We start from the raw sequence: 25,654 nt of genomic DNA on the forward strand, positions 1-25,654 counted from the left end.
TTCCATCCTACCGACAAAAATGACATATACTTTTCTTCCCCACATAGTTCCTGTGAACAACTAAATTATATTTTCATCTCTCAGCACTACATACAATAATTTGTCACGTTTTCTCAGACTACTCACCCATTAGCATAAGTTTGTCTCTCTCCTCAGGACCCCCCTAGAACATCAAACTGGAGGTTAAACAAGCTCCTTCTTAAAGACCAGAAGCAAGAAAAAATTTTTGAGCTTAAAGGGGTACTCCGCCCCAGACATATTATCCCCTATCCAAAGGAGAGGGGATAAGATATCTGATCACGGGGTCCTGCCGCTGGGGACCCCCACGATCTCGGGTGCAGTACGTCAGACATCCATTGCACGGAGCGAACTTCGCTCCATGCCAGAAAACTGGCGATGCGGGGCAGAGGCTTGTGATGTCACGGACATGTCCCCTCAATGCAAGTCTATGGGAGGGGGCATGGTGGACATCACGCCCCCTCCCATAGACTTGCATTGAGGAGGCATGGCCATGACATCACAAGCGGGGCGTGATCGTGACATCACGAGCCTCCTGTGCTGCACCCAATGCTTTAAACGAATGCTGGGTGCAACAAAACGAATGCTAGGAGCAACAAAACTTTCCTAGCTTAGATCGGAAATTAAAATGTGATAAACCTCCAGTATGCTAAAATATATCTGTTGTCCCAATGTTAACACTACGCACACAGAGATAGACCCACTATATTTATGATGGCCCAACTCAAAAGCTTATCACTGCCATGCATACCTCCCTGGGTGACTTAGTGCACAGTACCCCTATATTTGCTAAATTTTTTCTCACCTATTACTCTTCCCTAAATAACATAAACAAGTTAGACACCTTGGCTGAGGAACCCGTAAAAAGTACTCTCACGCAATAGTTTCTGGCGTCAATCAATCTCATTCAGATTGAAAGATTATGTTAAAAAACAAATGTCCTGGACCAAATGGCCTTCCACCCTATTACGACATTTTATTCAAAGACCTCCTACTCCCACACATGACTAATTTATTTAATAAAGCCTTATAAGGTACTCCCTTCTCTCCTTAGTCTCTGTTGGCTAACATCTCGATAATCCCGAAAGAAGGCAAAGATCCATCATACTGCAACAGTTACAGACCTATCACAATAGTGAATCTAGACCTGAAGCTCTTTGCTAAATTACTAAGGTATACTTTGGCAGATGGAAAAGGGGGGGGGGAGGGGGAAGGGGGATTGGATTAACGTATCCAGCCTCCTATTTTAAAGCAGTGTATTTAAAGAGTCATAGATTAATGTCATGGCGTGCCTCTGTCTGCAGCGCTCCGGTCGGCATTGCTGACCGTGAGCGCTGCTCTCTGGTCCTCGGAGGGGACGCGATCCGAGGCACGGCTCGTGTCAGCCCTCGGATCGCGCCCCGTCTCACTCACCTCTCGCCCCCGTCTGCTTCCTCCCGGCGCGCGCGACCCCGCTCCCTAGGGCGCACCGACTTGCTTAAATTTAAAGGGCCAGTGCACCACTAATTGATGCCTGGCCCAATCACTTCCTATCACTCCCTAACCTATAAAAACCACTTCCCCTTCCTCTCCTTGCCGGATCTTGTTGCCTTGTGCCCTGAGAAAGCATTATAGTGTGTCCCAAGCCTGTGTACCTTGACCTTCTGCTGTTGCCCCTGACTACGAACCTTGCTGCCTGCCCTGACCTTCTGCTACGTCTGACCTCACCTCTGTCTAGTCCTTGTGTATCGCGCCAGTCTCAGCTGCCAGAGAGGTCGAGTCGCTACTGGGGAACATGCCATGGTAGTTACTGCCGCAGCAAGTCCATCCTGCTTTGCGGCGGGCTCTGGTGAACACCAGTAAATGCTTAGAATCAGTGTCTTCACCAGTCGCTAGTCCGGACCCTGACAGTAGATCCGGCCATGGATCCCGCTGAGGTACCGCTGCCAAGCCTCGCTGATCTCACCTCCGTGGTTGCCCAGCAGTCCCAGCAAATTGCTCAACAAGGACAACAGTTGTCGCAGTTGACCGCCATGATTCAACAGCTCCTGCCTCCACAGCCTCAACCGCCAGCTCCAGCATCTCCTCCTCTCCGAGCTGCTGCTTCTTCTGCTAGAGTCCGCCTGTCTCTCCCAGATAAGTTTGACGGGGACTCTAAAAAATGCCGGGGATTCCTGTCCCAATGCTCCCTGCACTTAGAGATGTTGTCGGACCAATTCCCCACAGAACGGTCTAAGGTGGCGTTCGTCGTCAGTCTTCTTTCTGGGAAGGCCTTGGCCTGGGCCACGCCGCTTTGGGACCGCAACGATCCTGCCACTGCCTCCGTCCAGTCCTTCTTTTCTGAAGACCGCAGTGTCTTTGAGGAACCTGCCCGTGCCTCATCCTCGGAAACTGCCTTACTGAACCTTGTCCAAGGAGACTCTACCGTGGGCAAATACGCCATACAATTCCGGACTTTGGCCTCTGAGTTGGCCTGGAACAATGAGGCTCTCTGCGCGACCTTTAAAAAGGTTTATCCAGCCATATTAAGGATTGTCTGGCCGCATGAGAGATACCCTCCTCCCTGACTGAACTAATCCACCTGGCTACCCGCATTGATATGCGCTACATTGAGAGACGTCAGGAGCTCAGCCAGGAGAAAGATCTCGTTCGCACCAGGCGATACCCACGCCTGGCTCCTCTCTTCCAGCATCCTTTGCAGTCTGTTACTGTGCCTCCCGCTGAGGAGGCCATGCAAGTGGACCTGTCTCGCCTGACCCAACAAGAGAGGACTCGCCGGAGGAACGAGAACTTATGCCTATACTGTGCGAGCTCTGAACATTTCCTAAAGGATTGTCCTCTTTGTCTTCAGCGTCAGGGAAACGCTCGCACCTAGTGAACGTGGGAGAGGCGTCACTGGGTGTAAATTCCTCCTCTCCACACCTGACTATTCCGGTGCGGATTTCTCCAGCTGATAAAGCCTCCTTTTCCGTGGAGGCATTCTTTGACTCCGCTTCAGCAGGAAACTTCATAAAAGCCTCCTTCATCAACCGGTTTAACATCCCTGTTATCCATCTAGTCAAGCCCTTCTACATTTCCTCAGTCAACGGAGAACAACTGAATTCTACCGTGCATTACCGCACGGCCCCTGTACGCATGACCGTGGGGGTTCTCCATCAAGAAAAGATTGAGTTCTTTGTCCTGTCTAACTGCACCTCTGACATCCTTCTTGGCTTACCCTGGCTACAGCGGCATTCTCCTACCCTCGACTGGACCACGGGGGACATAAAATCCTGGGGCTCTTCCTGCCACTCACGCTGCCTTAAGTCGCTTCCCACCAGCCAAGTCTCTATTGCTCCTCCTTTGCTCGGCCTTCCAAAAGCCTATCAAGACTTTTCTGACGTTTTTTGCAAAAAACAGGCAGAGGTCTTACCACCACATAGGCCCTACGACTGCCCTATTGACTTGCTCCCAGGGTCCACGCCGCCCCGTGGCAGGATTTACCCTCTCTCCGCTCCGGAAACTGAGGCCATGACAGAGTATATTCAGGAGAATCTCAAAAAAGGTTTCATCAGGAAGTCTTCTTCTCCTGCTGGAGCAGGATTCTTCTTTGTTGCCAAGAAGGATGGGTCTCTACGCCCTTGTATAGACTACCGCGGCCTCAATAAGTTCACTATAAAGAACCGCTACCCTCTGTCACTCATCTCGGAACTCTTTGACCGGCTGCGCGGAGCAAAGATTTTTACTAAGCTTGACCTCAGGGGCGCGTACAATCTCATCAGAATTTGTGAAGGAGATGAGTGGAAAACTGCTTTTAACACTAGAGATGGTCACTTCGAATACCTGGTCATGCCATTCGGTCTTTGCAACGCCCCTGCAGTCTTCCAAGACTTTGTCAATGAGATCTTCCGGGACTTGTTGTATACTTGCGTGGTGGTCTATCTCGATGACATTCTAATCTTCTCCTCCAACCTAGAGGAACACCGCCTCCATGTTCGCCAAGTGCTCCAGCGCCTCCGAGCTAACCATCCCTACGCCAAAATTGAAAAATGCCTCTTTGAGCGTACCTGTCTTCCTTTCCTAGGATATCTGGTCTCAGGACAGGGCCTTCAAATGGACCCCGATAAGCTCTCCGCAGTCTTGGATTGGCCACGCCCCTCTGGACTTCGCTCTATCCAGCGCTTCCTCGGATTCGCTAATTACTACCGTCAGTTTATCCCCCACTTCTCCACTATCGTGGCTCCCATTGTGGCTCTGACCAAGAAAGATGTGAATCCGAGATCCTGGCCTCCCCAAGCGGAAGAAGCTTTTACTCACCTTAAGGCCGCCTTCGCCTCCGCACCAGTCTTGACTAGGCCTGATCCTCTGAAGCCATTCTTCCTCGAGGTGGATGCCTCTTCAGTAGGAGCCGGGGCGGTTCTTCTTCAGAAAAATGCTAAAGGAAAAAAGTCCCTTGCGGTTTTTTCTCTAAAACATTTTCCCCTCCTGAAAAAAATTACGCTATTAGTGACCGAGAATTGCTGGCCATTAAAATGGCACTCGAGGAGTGGAGGCATCTCCTGGAAGGGTCTCTCCACCCGATCACCATCTACAGTGACCACAAAAATCTGTCATACCTAAAGTCCGCTAAGTGCTTAAATCCTCGCCAGGCCAGGTGGTCATTGTTCTTCGCCCGCTTTAATTTCCAGATACATTTTCGTCCTGCAGACAAGAATGTCCGGGCGGATGCCCTATCTCGTTCCACTGATGCCACGGAGGCAGAAACCTCTCCCCAACACATCGTTCCCCCTGAGTGTCTGATCTCTGCGGCTCCGGCTTCCCTAGCACCAGTTCCTCCCGGAAAAACCTTTGTCCCCCCACGTCTTCGCCTCCGGACTCTCAAATGGGGTCACTCCTCCCACTTGGCGGGTCACGCTGGAATCAAGAAATCCACTCAGTTGATTGACAGACACTATTGGTGGCCTTCCCTTGAAAAAGATGTAACTGACTTCGTATGCTCCTGTACTGTCTGCGCACGTGATAAAATTCCTCGCCAAAGTCCCGCGGGTCTTCTTCTTCCTCTGCCAGTACCCGAACAGCCTTGGTCACACATAGCGATGGACTTCGTCACTGACCTTCCTGTATCCTTTGGCAACACTGTCATTTGGGTGGTCGTTGATCGATTCTCCAAAATGGCCCATTTCGTTCCACTCCCTGGCCTCCCTTCTGCGCCACAATTGGCGAAGCATTTTTTTTTGCACATTTTTCGTCTCCACGGACTGCCTACGCATATCGTCTCCGATAGAGATGTTCAATTCGTCTCGAAATTCTGGAGAGCACTCTGCACCCAATTAAAGATTAAATTGAATTTTTCCTCCGCCTACCACCCGCAATCTAATGGACAAGTGGAGAGAGTAAACCAGATCCTTGGTGACTACCTGCGACATTTTGTCTCCTCCCGCCAAGATGATTGGGTTGACCTGTTACCCTGGGCCGAATTCTCGTACAATTTCAAAGACTCTGAGTCATCCGCCAAGTCTCCATTCTTTGTGGTGTACGGCCGTCACCCGCTTCCCCCCCCCTCCCAATCCCCACTTCATCTGGAGTCCCTGCCGTAGATGATTTGACCCGAGACTTTTCCTCTATTTGGAAGGAGACTCAAAAGTCGCTCTCGCTGGCCTCCTCTCGTATGAAGAAACATGCGGACAAGAAGAGAAGAATTCCTCCTGTCTTTGCCCCTGGTGACAAAGTGTGGCTCTCTGCCAAATATATTCGGTTCCGTGTCCCTAGCTACAAGCTGGGTCCACGTTACCTCGGGCCATTTAGGGTCAAAAGTCAAATCAACCCTGTCTCTTACAAGCTCCATCTTCCTCCTTCTCTTCATATTCCTAACTCCTTTCATGTTACCCTTCTCAAGCCTCTCATTCTTAACCGCTTTTCCCCCAAGGTCACCGTTCCTGCTCCTGTCTCGGGCTCCTCTGACGTCTTCTCGGTTAAAGAAATTCTCGCTTCAAAGATTGTCAGAGGTAAAAAAAAAATTCTTGTTGATTGGGAGAATTGTGGCCCCGAAGAGAGGTCTTGGGAGCCAGAGGACAATATTCTAGACAAAGAACTCATCTACAGATTCCTCGGTTCCAAGAAGAGGGGGAGACCCAAGGGGGGGGGTATTGTCACGCCGAGCGCTCCGGGTCCCGCTGCCTTCCCGGAGCGCTCATGGTGTGCCTCTGTCTGCAGCGCTCCGGTCGGCATTGCTGACCGCGAGCGCTGCTCTCTGGTCCCCGGAGGGGACGCGATCCGAGGCACGGCTCGTGTCTGCCCTCGGATCGCGCCCCGTCTCACTCACCTCTTGCCCCCATCTGCTTCCTCCCGGCGCGCGTGGCCCCGCTCCCTAGGGCGCGCGCGCGCCGACTTGCTTAAATTTAAAGGGCCAGTGCCTGGCCCAATCACTTCCTATCACTCCCTAACCTATAAAAACCCACTTCCCCTTCCTCTCCTTGCTGGATCTTGTTGCCTTGTGCCCTGAGAAAGCGTTATAGTGTGTCCCAAGCCTGTGTACCTTGACCTTCTGCTGTTGCCCCTTACTACGAACCTCGCTGCCTGCCCTGACCTTCTGCTACGTCTGACCTCGCCTCTGTCTAGTCCTTGTGTACCGCGCCAGTCTCAGCTGCCAGAGAGGTCGAGTCGCTACTGGGGAACACGACCTGGTAGTTACTGCCGCAGCAAGTCCATCCTGCTTTGCGGCGGGCTCTGGTGAACACCAGTAACTGCTTAGAACCGATTCCCCGGTACGGCCCGTGTCATCGCCTCTCTGGTACAGAGGATCCGCCTCCAGTGTCTTCACCAGTCGCTAGTCCGGACCCTGACAATTAATATGACATATCTGCATGTAATGGATACATACTAGCTAACTTAGTTGTCATGAAAGGGGGGCAGGGAGAAGTGAGCCCTAAGCTATCCCTAAAATCACTCTCCCTGTCTACTTGCCCATCTGCCCTAAAAGACGGATCGACAACTTGGAGCTGGTCACTTCCTGCGATAAAGTGCATGGGCTTCGAAGTCAACAAAACAAACGGTACTGTACAAAGTTGGGGAACAATTCAGGAACATAACTGGAATACAATTACCAATAAACTGATAAACCAGGCAGGATATAGCATACTAACATACAGTTCAAGAATCAGGATCTAGAGTAACAGCAGATATGAATAAGATTAATGGCAGATATGAATTTATTAACAATACTAGATATGAGGATAAGTTTAGAGAAGACAAAACCAGGAGATGCAGTGGATGAACTGGTTAACTGAATGTCAGAATACTAAATGGGTCAGGAAATCAAGAGCAATGTTCACACTGGACTCAGAACAAATAACACACTAGACACCCTACTCCAATCATTGAGGAACATCAATACCAAAGTCAAATAGGCTCCTAGTCAGCGTGCAGTCTCCACCTAGTGATCAAGATACTAGGCGGAAACAAAAATCCTAAATACAAGCAAGCACGGGTACAGACAAAAGACGTACTCACTCCTAGATATACAGATAGCCCAAGGCTCAGGAATTCTATCCCAGAAGATCTAGGATGAAACAAGGTCAAAACAGGACTGACAAAATGCACAGTGTGAATACGGACTAAGCAACACAAAGCATATGCAAAACGAATACAAGAATACTAAAAACCAGACAAAATACTCAAACAAGGCAAGCTAAAATCTAGATATCAAACAAGACAAATAACCATGGTTAAAATTCAGGCTTAAAGATGTCGCGAACATAACATTTTCGCAAAACTTCCGCAAATGTTCGCGAACCGGCGAACCGCCATTGACTTCAATGGGCAGGCAAATTTTAAAACCCACAGGGACTCTTTCTGGCCACAATAGTGATTTAAAAGTTGTTTCAAGGGGACTAATACCTGGACTGTGGCGTGCTGGAGGGGGATCCAGGGCAAAACTCCCATGGAAAATTACATAGTTGATGCAGAGTCTGGTTTTAATCCATAAAGGGCATAAATCACCTATTATTCCTAAATTCTTTGGAATAACGTGCTTTAGCCCCCTTTAGGCAGCACATAGAGCCCCCTTTAGGCATCACATAGTTAGATCCCCCGTTTAGGCAGCACATAGATTCCCCCATATTAGGCAGCACATAGAGCCCCCATTAGGCATCACATAGTTAGATCCCCCTTTAGGCAGCACATAGAGCCCCCATTAGGCATCACATAGTTAGATCCCCCCTTTAGGCAGCACATATATTCCCCCATATTAGGCAGCACATAGTTAGAGACCCCCTTTAGGCAGCACATAGTTAGATCCCCCCTTTAGGCTTCACATAGTTAGATCCCCCCTTTAGGCAGCACATAGATTCCCCCATGTTAGGCAGCACATAGTTAGAGCCCCCCTTTAGGCAGCACATAGAGCCCCCCTTTAGGCAGCGCATAGATTCCCCCATATTAGGCAGCACATAGTTTGAGCCCCCCTTTAGGCAGCACTGGTTTTATTTCACAGCCAAAAAAGGTAGTTTTTTTTTTTATTTGAACAAAAAAAAATCAAATCAAATGTGATTTGCACTAGTGTGACAATTAGCAAAAAAGGTTGCCAGTGGAGTTCCCCTTTTAAGCAGAGGTCCCCAACCAGGGTGCCTCCAGCTGTTGCAAGACACAAGGACTGAACTTATAGCCCTTTTAATACAGTAGTTAGTTGCTTGAAGGAACTTAAGTTTTACACTGGAATACCCCTTTTAACCAGTGGTTTCCTCCCAACCAGGGTGCCTCCAGCTGTTGCAAGACACACCGACTGATATTTGAGCCCTAAAAAGGGCTTTTTTGGGTGCTGTCCTTAAAGCAGATGTTAGATTAGTGCTTTAGGAGTAAAGTGGACCCTGAATACACCACCTAGCAGCAACCTAGTTATCGCTTTCCCTATTACAGCAGGAGCAGCTTCTCTGTCCCTCCACTTTCTAAGCCTGCAGCATGCTGAATGAAGGTAAAATGGCGTCCGTGCAGGGTCTGGAAGGGAGGGACTGCTGCTGATTGGCTGTAATGTGTCTGCTGACTCTGACTCACAGGGTCAAAGTTTACCGCAATGTTAAAGTATAGGGGGCAAATCGAACTTCACATATGTTCGCCCGGCGATGCGAACGCAAACATGCTATGTTCGCCGGCGAACAATTCACAAAATCTCTACTCAGGATATGTGCTCAGACAGACAAAGCTAAGGTGCATAATAAACAAGACTGGTCAGACTACAGGTCTAATAACCAGCAAAGAACAGCACCTGAAGAGGCCTTATATATCCTCCCAGTGCTGAATCGTTTCACTGACCAACAGCCTCCTTGAATATGTGCACTTCTTTTCTATTTTCCTGCCTTTTTTTTTCTCTCTTTTTCTTTTCTTTTCTACTAATTCTATTGAATGTCCTTCTTTGTGTATGTCTGTTTTTTTTTTTTGTGAGTGCCTCTCCAGTTTTGCTCTGGGGAACTTCCCCTAGTTCTTTGTGTTTTGTCATATTTCCTTGGATTTGTTCCTCCCCCCTCCCCTAACTTATCTGGCTATGTCCACGTATTCAGGTGTTTATGACTGGGTTCTGACCGGATCCGGATGGGTGAGGGTGTGGAATGTGGGCTATTGATGCATATTTGCTGTTTAATGCATACCATGTTCTCTGTTTCTCCCTTTTGACCCCCGGGTCCTATGCCATATTGTCTTATTGTTTTCCCTTATTGTATTATGAAAACTCCTTTACCCCTTAACGACAATGGACGTAAATGTACGTCATGGTGACGTGGTACTTAAGGCACCATGACGTACATTTACGTGCCGATATGATCGCAAGCACCGGAGCGGTGCTCTCGTCATGCCCGGCAGGTCCCGGCTGCTATCAGCAGCCAGGGACCCGCCGGTAATGGCAGACATCCGCGATCGCACGGATGTCCGCCATTAACTCCTCCGATGCCGTGATCAATACAGATCACGGCATCTGCGGCATTGCGGTACTTTGAACGGATGATCGGATCGCCCGTGGCGCTGCCGCGGGGTTCCGATCATCCAGCATGGCGGCCGGAGGTCCCCTCACCTTGCAACGGCTGTCTCCCTGGGTCTTCTGCTCTGGTCTGAGATCGAGCAGACCAGAGCAGAAGATCACCGATAATACTGAGCAGTGCTGTGTCCTATACATAGCACTGCACAGTATTAGCAATCAACTGATTGCAATGAATAGTCCCCTATGGGGACATAAAAAGGGTTAAAAAAAAAAAAAGTAAAAAAATCTAAAATAAAAAAGTAAAAAAATGTGAAAAATCCCCTCCCCCAATAAAAAAGTAAAACGTACGTTTTTCCCATTTTACCCCCAAAAAAGCGTAAAAAAATTATGAATACACATATTTGGTATCGCCGTGTGCTTAAAAGTCTGAACTATTAAAATATATTGTTAATCATACCGTACGGGGAACAGCGTAAACATAAAAAAATAAAAAAAAGTCCAAAATTGCTGCTTTTTTGTCACATTTTATTCCAAAAAAAATGAATAAAAAATTTATAAAAAGTAAAACCTAAGCAAAAATGATACTGATAAAAACTACAGATCATGGCGCAAAATATGAGCCCTCATATCACCCCATATATACGGAAAAATGAGAAAGTAATAGGTAGTCAAAATAGGGCAATTTCAAACATACTAATTTTGTTAAAATGGTTTGAGATTTTTTTAAGCGGTACAATTATAGAAAAGAATATAATCATGGGTATCATTTTAATGGTATTGACCCACAGAATAAAGAAAACATGTCATTTTTACTGGAAAGTGTACAGCGTGAAAACAAAACCTTCCAAAATTTGCTAAATTGCGGTTTTCTTTTAAATTTTCCCACATAAATAATATTTGTTTGGTTGCGCCGTACATTTTATGGTAAAATAAGTGATGTAATTACAAAGTGCAATTGGTGACACAAAAAACAAGCCCTCATATGGGTCTGTGAATGGAAATATAAGAGAGTTATGATTTTTAGAAGGCGAGGAGGAAAAAACGAAAATTCAAAAATAAAATTGGTCTGGTCCTTAAGGCCAAAATGGGCCTGGTCCTTAAGGGGTTAATAAAAATTTACAGTTGAAAAAAATATAAAGATATATCCTCCCAGTGTGGAAGTCAGGAAGGTTAACTCTTCCCAACCCAGGAAGAATTAACAAATTAACTTTTCAGGCACAAACCTAATGTCTGAACAGGACTTAAAGCAGAAAATTCTAAATACGGACATTACATTAGTATCATCATTGTTATTCTTTATCTATACTACTACTTTTAAGATACATTCGCTGCATATTTTTACTCTGTTTAAAATAAGAAAACATTTATTTTAAAATAAAAAATGTTAAGTGTCTACTGATAGATTCAGAGGACAAGTACAAATATATTCTTTCATAGCACTTCAGGGTATAATTATAATTCATCCACATTTAAAGTGATAATTACAATAAACTGAAGTATTCTTGGCATGGATTTACCAAATACACTCTGAATTTGCACAGGACAAGATTGGATGGAGGAATGTCACACGGCTTTTGGTATATGCTACAGATGATGGTTTCCATATTGCTGGAGATGGCAAACTTGCAGCTATTCTGACACCAAATAATGGAGCATGTCACTTGGAAGACAACATGTACAAGAAATCTAATGAGTTTGTAAGTAAAACTCAGGTTTTGGACTAGACATGATACACATAAACCATTAAAATACATAAGGATCGATCTCACACTCAGGCCTTGGGCCTAACAGGGAGTCTGACCACAGGGACCCCTGGAATGTGACACACTGATCTGGACAGCTGCGTGCAGGTAACAATCTAGAATAAAAGATAAACAGGTGGGTGTTATATATGTCTACTTACTACATGGTGTGGGTATAGGTATGAGAGGGGACTGCTAAGAGGTCGGAATTACCTTAGGTCCGGGTGCTTGATAACACCTGTTTCTATGATGAAAGGAGTCCCCACTCCGACGTAGACAAAGTAGAATAAGTCTTAAACAATAACGGGGTGTATAGATTAGTAGGATAGATTGATTAATTATAGCTCAGAGGTGGGGGGGGGGAAGGGGGGGGAAGGGGGTAGGTGGAATAGAGGGGGCGTGGGGATAGTATGATATTGATAATAAAGACAAATTAACTTTTGCATAGGTGTACCCGGTGGACAAGGTTAGATGTAGGAGATGTAGGAGATGATCGTTAGATGATCGTTAGACCTGCAGTATCACCAGGCAGGGCCACTAGATAGGGATATACCAGTCACCCAGTATTCATCTATGATCCAATCTATACTATCCTTCCTTGTCAATGTAAATACTACTGGCCCGTACCAGTCGCTACACGAATATAGTGTTGTACTTTAATAAATATATTGCATATGAAATATGTTGTTCTTGATTTTTTTAATAAAATGTGAAAACTTTTTAAAGAAGTATATTAGAAAAACTATTTGCCAAGATGTAAAATAGATAAAAAGATTTTATCAGACAGTTCCCATTTAAGGGTGCATGCATAGCATGTGACTGTGCACAAAAAAAATTGTACCAAAATTGTTGTGTAACATTTTGGAGTAAATTTGGAAAACTAATAGTTAGCCTATAGGACTAGATAGTCTTCATGCTTCAGGTTTGTCTTAGTGGCTCAAGCTGTTGAATAAATCTGGAGTAATATACTGTTTGCAATGTCTAACTTCTATTACACAGTATTTGTAAATCTGGGGCATACATACAATATATATACATACATACAATAAATAGTTGGTATCAGATTGTATAAGATTTTTTTAACAAAATGTTTGTGTTTTCAAAAAGGATTACCCGTCAGTTGGACAGCTGGCACAGAAGCTTTCAGAAAATAACATCCAAGTTGTGTTTGCAGTCACATCCAATATGATTAAAACATACCAGGTAAGATAATATATATTTAGAACATGAGCTAAAGAACAACAAATACCAAGGGGCATGTGGATATTGAAGTATGGGATGTTTTTTCTGTCTAAATTATTTATCTCTAGGGATGAGCGGATCGAATCTGCCGAATCCAAATTCGTTATGAATTTGAGGAATAATTCGCTTTGCAACGAGTGCGAATATCGCCGCGATTTGATTACACGAATCGCTTCATTAAACTCCATTAAGTGCGGTCCAGGCTCCAGGGCATCTAAGATGGCAGCTCCACATGTCAGGACATGGGGCAAGGAATGCTGGGAAGGTGGGAACAAGGGTAGGCGGGATGACCGGATGACCCTTAATCACATGCAGCATGTAGCCTATCAGCAGCCAGCCCCCCCCCTGTAATGTCACTGCCCTATATAAATGGCAGCCATCTTGAGGCCACTCACATCAGCGTTTTATTGCAGAGATAGAGGGACAGAGAGCAGTGTGTGTTGCACAGAAAAGCCTTTATACAGAAGCAATTCCCCTCAAGCCCAGATCCAGCGTAGAAACACCGATAGGGAAGGGAGAGAGATTGAGAGAGAAAGTGCAATGTTGGGTGTATTACAGCAGCGATTCACCTCAAGCCCAAATCCAGCCTAGAAAAACTGATAGGGAAGGGAGAGATATTGAGAGAAAAAGTGCAATTTTGGGTGTAGTACACAGCGACTCTGTGCTGCAGCACTGGTGTGTAAAGCAACTGAAAAGCTAATAGTAGCCAACCAGTTAGGGTGAGCAGAGCACTAAAAGCCATAATCACATGCGATTAGTGCCTAATATTGGTTGAGTAGCGGAGCGTATTGTCCTCTATTAAGTGTAACCTGTGCATACATAGGTGGTGTACCATTTTGTTCCTGTTAAAGTCTTAAGGGCCTAGTTACTGTGAAAGGCCAGCCAAAAGTACACACCTGCTGCTGTTCTAGACAAATACTGTTTTAAGCGTAGTCGATTGCATTGTACTCCTCTCATAAGTGCATACCACGTACGTACATCTAAGTGGTGTACCACGTTGTTCCTGTTAAAGTCCTAAGGGCCTAGGTACTGTGAAAGAAAGACCAGCCAAAAGTACACACCTGTTGGTGTTGTAGACAAATACTGTTTTAAGCGTAGTGGAGCACATTGTACTCCCCTCATAAGTGCATACCACGTACGTATATCTAAGTGGTGTACCATTTTGTTCCTAATAAAGTCTTAAGGTCATAGTTACTGTGAAAGACCAGGCAAAAGTACACACCTGCTGGTGTTGTACACAAATACTGTTTTAAAGGAAAACTGTCAGTAAGTTCACCCACATTAAACCCAGTATATTGGGTTAGAGTGTGGGTGAACAGGAGTCTGTAACGTGCTCACTTACTTAGTAAAGTTTTGTTTAGGGCGAGTTTGCGTCCTCAAAAGTGTCCGCCATTCATCCCGGTTTTGTGAGCAGCAGGCAGGTCCCCCGTCGGCAATCTCACTTTGGGTTCCGGAGACAGGCACCCGAATCCCACCCCGCTTGTTGCATATTCATTTCTTGTTCCTCCACGTCCTATGACGTGGAGTTATCTGCCCCTTTGAGTGCTGCGATCTGGCAGTTTCAGGGCCGCACAGCTCTCATGTCATCAGGACAGAGAGCTGTGTAAAACAAAAAAGCGCATGCGCTCCGAAGCCAAATCACAGCACACAGAGGGGCGGATAACTCCATGTCAAAGAGGGGCGGGATTCGGGCGCCTGCCTCGTGAACCCAAAGTGAGATTGCCTGCGGGAGACCCACCTGCTGTGCACAAAACCAGGATGGATGGCGGACACTTTAGAGGACACAAACTCACATTAAACAAAACTTTACTAAGTAAGTGGGCACGTTACAGACTCCTGTTCACCCACACTATAACACAATGTGCTGACAGTTTTCCTTTAAGCATAGTGGAGCGTGTTGTCCTTCCATCCTATACGCACTAAGTATGTTAGGTAAAGAAGTGGCAGAGGTCGCAGCAGACTAGGGGCGAGTGGCAGCAGAAGTTGCAGCGAGAGGCCTTAGCTCCCGGTATCAGCTAGTGGTTATGTCTTAACCAGCAACCCATCGATTGGTTAACATGGTCATCTACTTTATCACAAGTGACATCTGACACCCCCAGTCAGTAGTCGGTGGTTTCCTCAAACACAACCCTCAGTTGGCATGGCCCGGGAGCAGTCCCTGTCCTCCCATTGCCTCTATCCTATACTGTACTGAGTCAGCAAGGTGGTAGCATGGTTGGCAGTCAGCGTGGTGATAGAACTGGTGTTCCTGGAGTTGGCGGCAGTAGTAGTCAATCATTGCGAACTGTTGGTGGGAGTTTCGGCGGTGTGGCAGTTTTTCATCTGGAAGAGGTTAACATGGCCACATGCAAGATGTGTCGGCAGAAGCTGAAGCATGGCCAGGGTCTCAATGTTGGCACCACGGCCCTGCATCAACATATGCAGCGTCACCATAAATCGGCCTGGTAGAACCGTGGCTCCGATGTGGTGGTCCAGCCGGCTGCATCACCCCAGGGGCACGCCGCTCCATGTTTCAGCCAGCCAAGGCTACACCACCTCAGCCAAAGGGAGCTGTGTGTCATACCCATCTCATGTCGCTCCAGATGCTCCTGCTTCTCCTATTTCGAGTCAGTCATTCCGCCAGCAATCCATCGGTGAAGCCATGTCCAAGAGACAACAGTATACGCCCACTCATCCAACAGCACAGAAGCTGAATGTGCTCCTGTACAAGTTGCTGGTGCTGCAGTCCCTCCCTTTTCAAGTGGCGGCCTCTGCACCTTTCAGAAAACTGATGGCTTGTTCCAAGCCGAGGTGGAGAGTCCCAACCTGTCATTTCTTTGTGAAAAAGGCAGTACCAGCCCTGCACAATTTTGTGTAACAGAAGGTGGGCCAGTCCTTGAGCCTGTCGGTGTTTACCAAAGTGCACGGCAGCGCCAACGTGTGGAGCTGTAACTACGGTCAGGGACAGTTCATGTTCTTTACCACCCACTGGGTGAATGTGGTTCCTGCACAGCCACAACAGCAACTTGGACAGGTCACGCCGCTTCCGCCTCCTAGCTCTCAAGCCGTTTGTCCTGTGACAGTGTGCGACTCCGCCTCCTTATCGTCCACCCTGTCCTCAGCCTCCACTGCACAGACAAGTCTCAGTGCCCTTCCAGCATACCATGTGTGCAGGGCACGACGGTGTCACGCTGTTCTTCACATGGTTGCCTTGGCGAACAGAGTCACACAGGGGAGGAACTGCTAAGTCATTCATCAAGAAATCGAATCATGGCTTACTCCACTAAAACTGGAAATGGGAATCCTGGTGACCGTTAATGGGAAGAACATCTTGTCTGACCTGCGACAAGGAAGGGTGAGCCATGCACCCTGCATGGCACACGTGTTCAATCTGGTTGTCAAGCGGTTCCTGAAGTGTTTCCCCCATCTACAAGACATCCTAACAATGGGAAGGAAACTTTGCATGCACTTCAGCCACTCGTACACTGCAAAGCACACCCTCCTTGAGCTGCAGCATCAGAACGGCATTGGAATTACACCCTCCATATGTTGGACCGACTATACAAACAGAGAAAAGCCATCACTGATTTCTTGATGATCCAAGCTAATAGGTGGACTTCCCTGTGTAACTTCAATGTCAACCAGTGGCAGCTCATATGTGACACCTACCGTTTGCTCAGGCCCTTTGAGAAAGCCACATTGTTAGTCAGGCGCCAGGATTATGAGATGAACGACATCATTCCACTGCTTCATTTCCTACAACATGTGCTAAAAATGATGGCTGGTCAGGGCACTGGAGATGTGGCGCCTACATCTCACGACCACATGAGCCCTGTGGGGGCTGAACTGGAAGAGGAGGAGGGGGGGGGGAGACAGTGGAGCACAGTTTAGGTTTCATTAAATCAGTGGTTTTTCTAGTCATCTGACAGGAGAGGAGGAGCAGGAGCAGCCAGAGGAGCTAGAGGGTTATGAGGAAGGTGAGATAGAGGACCCAGACACCCCGACACACTGTGACAGTATGCAGTGGAGATGTAGGCAGGGAGTCCCTCCGAGTCACTTCAACAAATGGCACGATGCATGCTCAATTGCTTGCGTAGTGACCAAATTGTCACCATTTGGCAGCGGGATGACTTCTGGCTCTCCACCTTTATTACACCCCCGCTACCGTCACAAAATGGGGGCCTTTTTTACACCCACTGTGAGGGAGGACAAACTGACCTACTACAGAGACATCCTACATAGTCAGTTGGCCGATGCCTATCTGCGCCATCGTCCATCCTCTCACATGTTTGACTCGGGGTGCCCTCTGAGCTCACCTTCCACTGCCACGGCTTCTGGGAAGGGGTGGGGTGGCAGGAGCAGTACCTGCTCCAGCAGCAGCCTGAGTCTACAGTCGCGGATTAGTAGCTTTCTTCACCCGCATAGTGAAGCAACTCATCAGCAGCAGGTAGACCTGGAGCAGGACCTGAACCAGCAGGTAGTGGCATACCTTGACATGACCATGCCAACACACTTTGAAGATCCGCTGCACTTCTGGGCATCCAAACTTGATTTGTGGCCGCAACTACCAAAGTTTGCCCTGGAAAGCTGTCCTGCCCAGGCAGTAGTGTGCCATCAGAGCAGGTGTTTAGTGCAGCAGGGGCCATAGTCACCCAAAGGAGAACTCGTCTGTCCACGGAAAATGTGGAGAGACTGACCTTTTTGAAGATGAATCAAGCATGGATCAGCAAGGATTTCAACCCACCAATGCCTGATGCATCAGAGTAGATTGACCATGGTGCCACACCAACACTTCCAAAATATGGATAGTGCAAAACATATTTAAGGTGCTGCTCCCCAGTTACAGACATTCCTCCGCATAAGACCACAAGTAAGTATTGAGGATATGCATTAGGTAAAACTTACCTTTTGTTTGATTTCAAAAAGAAAAGTTAAGGTGTGCAAAAAACACCATGTGCCACCTTCACCACCAAGTATTGATGTGATACAAAGACCTCTAAAAGGTGAAAGGGAACAACGTATGGTCCATTGTGACCGGTGGGGGTAAAAACTTCTCCTGTAAGGCCCTACTCTCGCATTATTAATTCCCTTCTTGACAAGTGTTACTCGCCCTAAAAAGGGTGGCCCCACACAGGTACTTCTCCCTATTTCCTCCTACAAACACTGTTATTTCCCAGGGTTTTTAGGTGGAAATAGGGAGAGTTTCCTGTGTGGGGCTGCCCTTTTTAGGGCGAGTAACACTTGCCAAGAAGAGAATTAATAGGGCGAGAGTAGGGCCTTACAGGGGAATTTTTTACCCCCACTTGCTACAATGGACCATGTTGTTCCCTTCTACCTTTTCGAGGAAAGTGTTACTCATCTAAAAAAAAGGGCCGCCCCACACCACAGGAACCTCTCCCTATTTCCACCAAGAAACCCTTGGAAATGGCAGTGCTTGTAGGTGGAAATAGGGAGAGATACCTGTGTGGGGCCGCCCTTTTTAGGGCGAGTAACACTTACAAAGAAGGGAATTAATAATGTGAGAGTAGGGCCTTACATGGGAAGTTTTTACCCCCACCGGTTACAATGAACCATACGTTGTTCCCTTCCACCTTTTAGAGGTCTTTGCATCACATCAATACTTGGTGGAACTTGGTGTTTTTTGCACACCTATCCTTTTGTTTGATTTAAAAAAAATTTGGGTACATATATTTTATCCTAAGAATATTATTGAAAGTTAAGTTTTACGTATTGCATATCCTCAATACTTGCTTGTGCACACTAACACTAACAAAAGATACAAATTAAAGAAATTGGGGCTCAGAGTCTTGAATATTGGATTAAATTAAAACGTTTATTAAATATGATGTTAAATTGTACATATAGGTATAATATACTGCGGATCACAGGGCCCTTGTGATCCCACAGTAAAATTAGTAAATATTTAATCCTTGGCAATTTAATATATAATGTTAAAATACAATAATGATAATAACCAAATAAAAATGTACAAAAATAAATAAGTGTCCACGTATCTATAAGGATGATCGGAATTGGTCATTTGTGAATAGCGGTAATGTAACAGTTTGAGTTGCTATTTTCACAAATATTTGTATCCAGTTGGAAGAAAAAGTGGTTAAAGTCTTGAATAGAATACAGCAAAAATGAATGGTAATTGTTTCAATTTGTATATACTTTTGTATTAGGTTCCAATCCTCTGTGCAGAGGGCTCGCAGCAGGAGACACTGCCGTCTCCTGATTTGTGCAGCGGCAATATGACAAATGAATAATAAAATCGCTGTGTTTTGTAATAAATTCTAATGTGGCACTTAGAATAAGTGGTGAAAGCTGCTTTAACCACTTATTCTAAGTGCCAGATCCTCTTAATCAAAGAATACAGCTTTTTCAAAGGATTAACCATATCTGTTTATCAACCTCTGACAGTACGTGCTACTTCCCACCACGAGGAGCCTGCAGGCCCTGCATTATTGACAGCAGGACAACTGCTGCAGTACCCATAAATGGAGCCCACTTCTGCCGCTGCATACCTGAGGTTGCCGAGCCTCCAGCTGCGCACCCTCCATTCAGGGACCAGGACCCGTCTGACGACCAGCGCTAACCACATAAAGTACCCACTTTGATTATAAGACATAAGCATTGCACCTTACATTGTACTGCCGCTGCATACTAGGAGACAGCAGTGTTTCCAGCTGCAAGCCCTCTGCATAGAGGATCGGAACTTATCTCATAAGCGCTGTTTTACATTCAAAATTGCAACTGCATATATAGGATATGGCAGTGTCTCCAGCAGCGAATCCTCGACACAGAGGATTAGAACTTATTACAAAACACTGCGATTTTATTATTAATTTGTCATATTGCCACTGTACAAATCAGGAGACAGCAGTGTCTCCAGCTGCGAGCCCTCTGCACAGAGGATTGGAACCCGATTGAATTGAAACAATTACCATTCATTTTTGCTGTATTCTATTCAAGACTTTAACCACTTTTTCTTCCAACTGGATACAAATATTTGTGAAAATAGGAACTCAAACTGTTATATTACAGCTATTCACAAATCACCAATTCCGATCATCCTTATAGATACGTGGACACTTATTTATTGTTGTACATTTTTATTTGTTTATTATAATTATTGTATTTTAACATTATATATTAAATTGCCAAGGATTAAATATTTACTAATTTTACTGTGGGATCACAAGGGCCCTGTGATCCCCAGTATATTATACCTATATCTACAATTGTATATCATATTTAATAAACATTTTAATTTAATCCAATATTCAAAACTTTGAGCCCCAATTTCTTTATTTTGTATCTTCCCCTTTTTTCGGCACCGTGGGTATAGGTGCTATTTGGGTAGCTCGAGCCATTGGTCACTAGGTTAATACGAGCCTCTCTACCATTTTTTTCCTCCACTTTTACAAAAGAGACCGTTTTCTTTTGCCTACCTGCCTCAGCTACTATTCTGATTCTGCCACCCGCCTGATGCCACACATCTGATGCCAAGTTCGCCTTTTTTCACCCACCTTCGTCACTGGGTACTGATATTGCCACCCACCACCACACTATGTCACCGGGTCACTTTCAGGACTCCTGATGCTGCTGATGCCACCTCCAGGCTGTCTCATTCTGCCACCATATGTTCTCCTCACGCTTCCCCCACTTCCAGGCTGTGTCATTCAGCCACCATATGGTCTCCTCATGCTGCCGCCAACTCAGGCTGTGCCATTCAGCCACTATATGGTCTCCTCTTGTTGCTGCCAACTCCAGGCTATACCATTCAGCCACTATATGGTCTCCTCTTGCTGCCGCCAACTCCAGGCTATGCCGTTCAGCCACTATATGGTCTACTCATGATTCCGCCACCTCCACGCTGTGTCATTCAGCCACTATGTGGTCTCCTCATACTGATGCCACCTCCAGACTCTGTCTTTGTGCCGCTCTCCGACAGTGATTCTAATAGCGATGCCTCTAATCTACATGTCAAACTGAATATAAGTATTATTTCACTAACCCAGCACACACCCTATGCATGTTACAGCAAGGCAAAGTGTTCTACACCTCTATTGTGGCTCTCTGTAGGCCAGAATTAGCTGTTTTTAATAGAGATTCGAAGTGAATAAATTTGGACCGAACCGATTTTTTTCCGAAAATTTTGCGAATCGGACAAAGAATTTTTCAAAAATTCGCTCATCTCTATTTATCTCCTTTAAATAAATCAACAAACCATTTTTTCTCTTTCAATATTGCAAATTAAATAAAGGCCTTATGCTTAAAGTAAAGTTGTACCTACATGTTCCAGCATTTGTTGCATCTGTGTTGCATTATAGTGCTGCTTATGGAAAGTTATTCAGTAACAGAGCAAGCAACAGAACATGCCAGAATGTATTTTCTCATAATGGGGGAAATTTATCAAAACCTGTCCAGAAGAAAAGTTGCCCAGTTGCCCATTGTCACGATTCGGCTTACGGGTTGTGGATCCGCTGTGTCAGCGAGGGATTGGGGTGGACCGTGCTAGTGGACCGGTTCTAAGAGGCTACTGGTTTTCACCAGAGCCCGCCGCAAAGCGGGATGGTCTTGCTGCGGCAGTAGCAACCAGGTCGTATCCACTAGCAACGGCTCAACCTCGCTGACTGCTGAGAAGGCGTGGGACAGAAGGACTAGGCAGAGGCAAGGTCAGACGTAGCAGAAGGTCGGGGGCAGGCGGCAAGGTTCGTAGTCAGGATGGATAGCAGAAGTTCAGGTAACACAGGCTTTGGACACACTAAACGCTTTCACTGGCACAAGGCAACAAGATCCGGCAAGGAAGTGCAGGGGAAGTGAGGTATTAATAGGGAAGTGCACAGGTGAAGATACTGATTGGAACCACTGCGCCAATCAGCGGCGCAGTGGCCCTTTAAATCGCAAAGACCCGGCGCGCGCGCGCCCTAGGGAGCGGGGCCGCGCGCGCCGGGACAGGACCGACGGAGAGCGAGTCAGGTACGGGAGCCGGGGTGCGCATCGCGAGCGGGCGCCACCCGCATCGCGAATCGCATCCCGGCTGGAGGCGGTATCGCAGCGCCCCGGGTCAGTGGATCTGACCGGAGCGCTGCAGTGAGGAGAGTGTAGCGAGCGCTCCGGGGAGGAGCGGGGACCCGGAGCGCTCGGCGTAACAGTACCCCCCCCCTTGGGTCTCCCCCTCTTCTTAGAGCCTGAGAACCTGAGGATCAGACTTTTGTCTAGAATATTGTCCTCAGGTTCCCAGGATCTCTCTTCTGGACCACAACCCTCCCAATCCACTAAAAAAAAGGTTTTCCCTCTGACCTTCTTGGATGCCAGAATCTCTTTGACGGAGAAGATGTCCGAGGAGCCGGAAACAGGAGTGGGGGAAACAAGTTTGGGAGAGAAACGGTTGATGATGAGTGGTTTAAGAAGAGAAACGTGAAAGGCATTAATAGGGAAGTGCACAGGTGAAGATACTGATTGGAACCACTGCGCCAATCAGCGGCGCAGTGGCCCTTTAAATCGCAAAGACCCGGCGCGCGCGCGCCCTAGGGAGCGGGGCCGCGCGCGCCGGGACAGGACCGACGGAGAGCGAGTCAGGTACGGGAGCCGGGGTGCGCATCGCGAGCGGGCGCCACCCGCATCGCGAATCGCATCCCGGCTGGAGGCGGTATCGCAGCGCCCCGGGTCAGTGGATCTGACCGGAGCGCTGCAGTGAGGAGAGTGTAGCGAGCGCTCCGGGGAGGAGCGGGGACCCGGAGCGCTCGGCGTAACACCCATAGCAACCAATCAGATTGCATCTTTCATTTTGCAGAGGCCTTGTTAAAAATGAAAGAAGCAAGCTGATTGGTTGCTATGGGCAACTGGGCAACTTTTCCTCTGTACAGGTTTTGATAAATCTCCCCCATAGATCCTATATGAATTAATAAATAATAAATAAAAAAATATTAAAGAGTACCTGTCATTTCCCACAAAAAAAAACTCCCAAATTTTTTATGTTACCCAGTACCTAATCCTGATCATGTACATATAGGGGGAGATTTATTAAAACTTGTGTAGAGGAAGAGTGGTGCAGTTGCTCATAGCAATCAATCAACTAGCTTCTTTCATTTTTAAAGAGGCCTGTGAAAAATGAAAGAAGCAATCTGATTGATTGCTATGGGCAACTGCACCTCTGTTCCTCTACACAGGTTTTAATAAATCTCCCCCATAGTTTTTATGTGTCTAGCTCCTATATTTCTCAAACAAATACCTTCTATTTGTTGCTCACTTAGTTTGTCGAGGGGGTATGTCCTCACTCTGCATAACTCAGTTTTCTCCCTTAGTCTGCTGTGCTATGCTAGGTCTCTTCATCCAGTCACTGCAAGCTACTCTGTAACCCACCACACCCATCCCACCCCACACACACACCCCTCTCTGTTTTCATGCTTAAGTCTGATAAGATAGGAATGAGCACAGAGAAGAGCTAGTCCCGCACTCACTTCCTGGACTTTGTCAATGCAGGTGCTTCTGCTTGGAAAAAGATGATGCTGCAGCCAGACAGGGCCATGTTCCGGATGGTATAAGGACCTCTAGTGGTGTTTTTTTTATAAGCCATGATTTCTATAAAAACTAAATAAAATTTTCTTATGAAGTGTATTAGAAAAATTAATGCTTTGCTGTTTTGCCAAGATGTACAACATATAAAAAGTTTTTTAATCTGTCACATTTAAGGAGTATAGATTTCTAAAGATGCTGCGTTCCTATACATACCGTATATACTCGAGTATAAGCCGACCCGAGTATAAGCCGAGACCCCTAATTTCAACCCAAAATCCCAGGAAAAGTTATTGACTCGAGTATAAGCCTAGGGTGGGAAATACCTCATCCCCCCATGTAATCATCCAGACCCGTCATTAACATCCTCATCATTATCCCCTTGTCATCATCCCACACATCCCCCCTTCATCATCCCCTTATCATCCCACACATCCCCCCTTCATCATCCCCTTATCATCCCACACATCCCCCCTTCATCATCCCCTTATCATCCCGCACATCCCCCCTTCATCATCCCCTTATCATCCCACACATCCCCCCTTCATCATCCCCTTGTAATCATCCCACACCCCCCCTTCATCATCCCCACCCCCCTTCATCATCCCCACACACCCCCCCTTCATCATCCTCTTCTCATCATTCGCCCTCAGTGGTCTTCAACCTGCGGACCTCCAGAGGTTTCAAAACTACAACTCCCAGCAAGCCCGGGCAGCCATTGGCTGTCCGGGCTTGCTGGGAGTTGTAGTTTTGAAACCTCCGGAGGTCCGCAGGTTGAAGACCACTGCGGCCTTCAACATCATCCAGCCCCCTCTCACCCCCTTTAGTTCTGAGTACTCACCTCCGCTCGGCGCTGGTCCAGTCCTGCAGGGCTGTCCGGAGAGGAGGTGGTCCGGTGAGGAGGTGGTCCGGGCTGCTATCTTCACCGGGGGCGCCTCTTCTCCGCGCTTCCGGCCCGGAATAGAGGCGTTGCCTTGACAATGACGCAGAAGTACGTTGGCAATGAACGCACCTCTGCGTCGTTGTCACGGCAACGTGACTATTCTGAGGCCGGGCCCGAAGCGCTTAGAAGAGGCCTCCCCGGTGAAGATAGCAGCCCGGAACCACTATCCCACCGGACTACCTCCTCTCCGGACAGTCCTGCAGCACCGGACCAGCGCCGAGCGGAGGTGAGTATTCAGAACTAAAGGGGGTGAGAGGGGGCTGGATGATGTTGAAGGCCGCAGTGGTCTTCAACCTGCGGGCCTCCGGAGGTTTCAAAACTACAACTCCCAGCAAGCCCGGACAGCCGATGGCTGCCCGGGCTTGCTGGGAGATGTAGTTTTGAAACCTCTGGAAGTCCGCAGGTTGAAGACCACTGCGGGTGGGGGAGTTCACTCGAGTATAAGCCGAGGGGGGTGTTTTCAGCACAAAATCGTGCTGAAAAACTCGGCTTATACTCGAGTATATACGGTAAATTTATATTACTGCCATGTGCAGGAGTCCTAAAAGAAGGAAGGCACTGGCAATTTCCATAACATCCCAGAAGGAACTTGTATGTTTTTCATCAATTACAACAGATAGAATAGATAGAAGTATCTGTAATATTAAGCTTTATTGGATAAGAAGGATCAAAGAGTTCTTTGAGTGTCCATTTATTTTATATTAACATTGATGACACCCCTGTTGGCTACTTACAGTGATAGGGTTCAAAAACTGTAGAATGGTGATGATATTTTTAGGGTTCAAAAACTGTAGAATGGTGATGTTATTTTTATTTTTTTCTTATATTTCGTGATAGATCATCTAATGTTGACATGTATAAGACCTTGTATACCACCCTGGGGGCAGTCTAGTTGCTAGATTATTATGTGGAATTGAGAAATAACATTAGCAGAACTTAGCCTGGTATTTACGCATGTCCTAGTCTTGACCCTAGTGACTAAATTATGTGGTGTGACACTTTAGTTCCTATAAACACGAATGTGTTAGCAATTTGTTAGCAGGAAACCAGATTGCAATTTAACGATAAACAGGAAGTCAAATTTGGTCTTTTAGGCTTCTACCCATTTCTACACATTAGTTCATCTGTATTGACTCACTCCTCACAGAGCTTATTTCAAATACCCAAACTTAAACTTTCATGAAGGTTTTTTTTGATCTTGTATTAAGTGACAAATACATGTCTGTAACAGAATACCATTCAGGTTTAAACATGACTGACTGTAGGGTTGGACTGAGATACCTTGGG

The 25,654-nt window shown here is 46.7% G+C and overlaps 1 protein-coding gene across 3 annotated transcripts in view; it reads left to right on the plus strand.

Moving 5' to 3' along the window:
• Positions 1-25,654, plus strand: part of ITGB2 (integrin subunit beta 2) — a 198,822-nt gene that overhangs the window by 115,802 nt on the left and 57,366 nt on the right. For all 3 annotated transcript variants that reach the window (XM_056533711.1, XM_056533713.1, XM_056533712.1), the window contains 2 exons: positions 11,479-11,634; positions 12,787-12,882. In XM_056533711.1, the coding sequence (XP_056389686.1) occupies positions 11,479-11,634; positions 12,787-12,882 (252 nt within the window). The remainder of the gene's footprint in view (positions 1-11,478; positions 11,635-12,786; positions 12,883-25,654) is intronic.

The sequence above is a fragment of the Hyla sarda genome, chromosome 8 (genome assembly GCF_029499605.1).
Source record: "Hyla sarda isolate aHylSar1 chromosome 8, aHylSar1.hap1, whole genome shotgun sequence".
NCBI lineage: Eukaryota > Metazoa > Chordata > Amphibia > Anura > Hylidae > Hyla > Hyla sarda.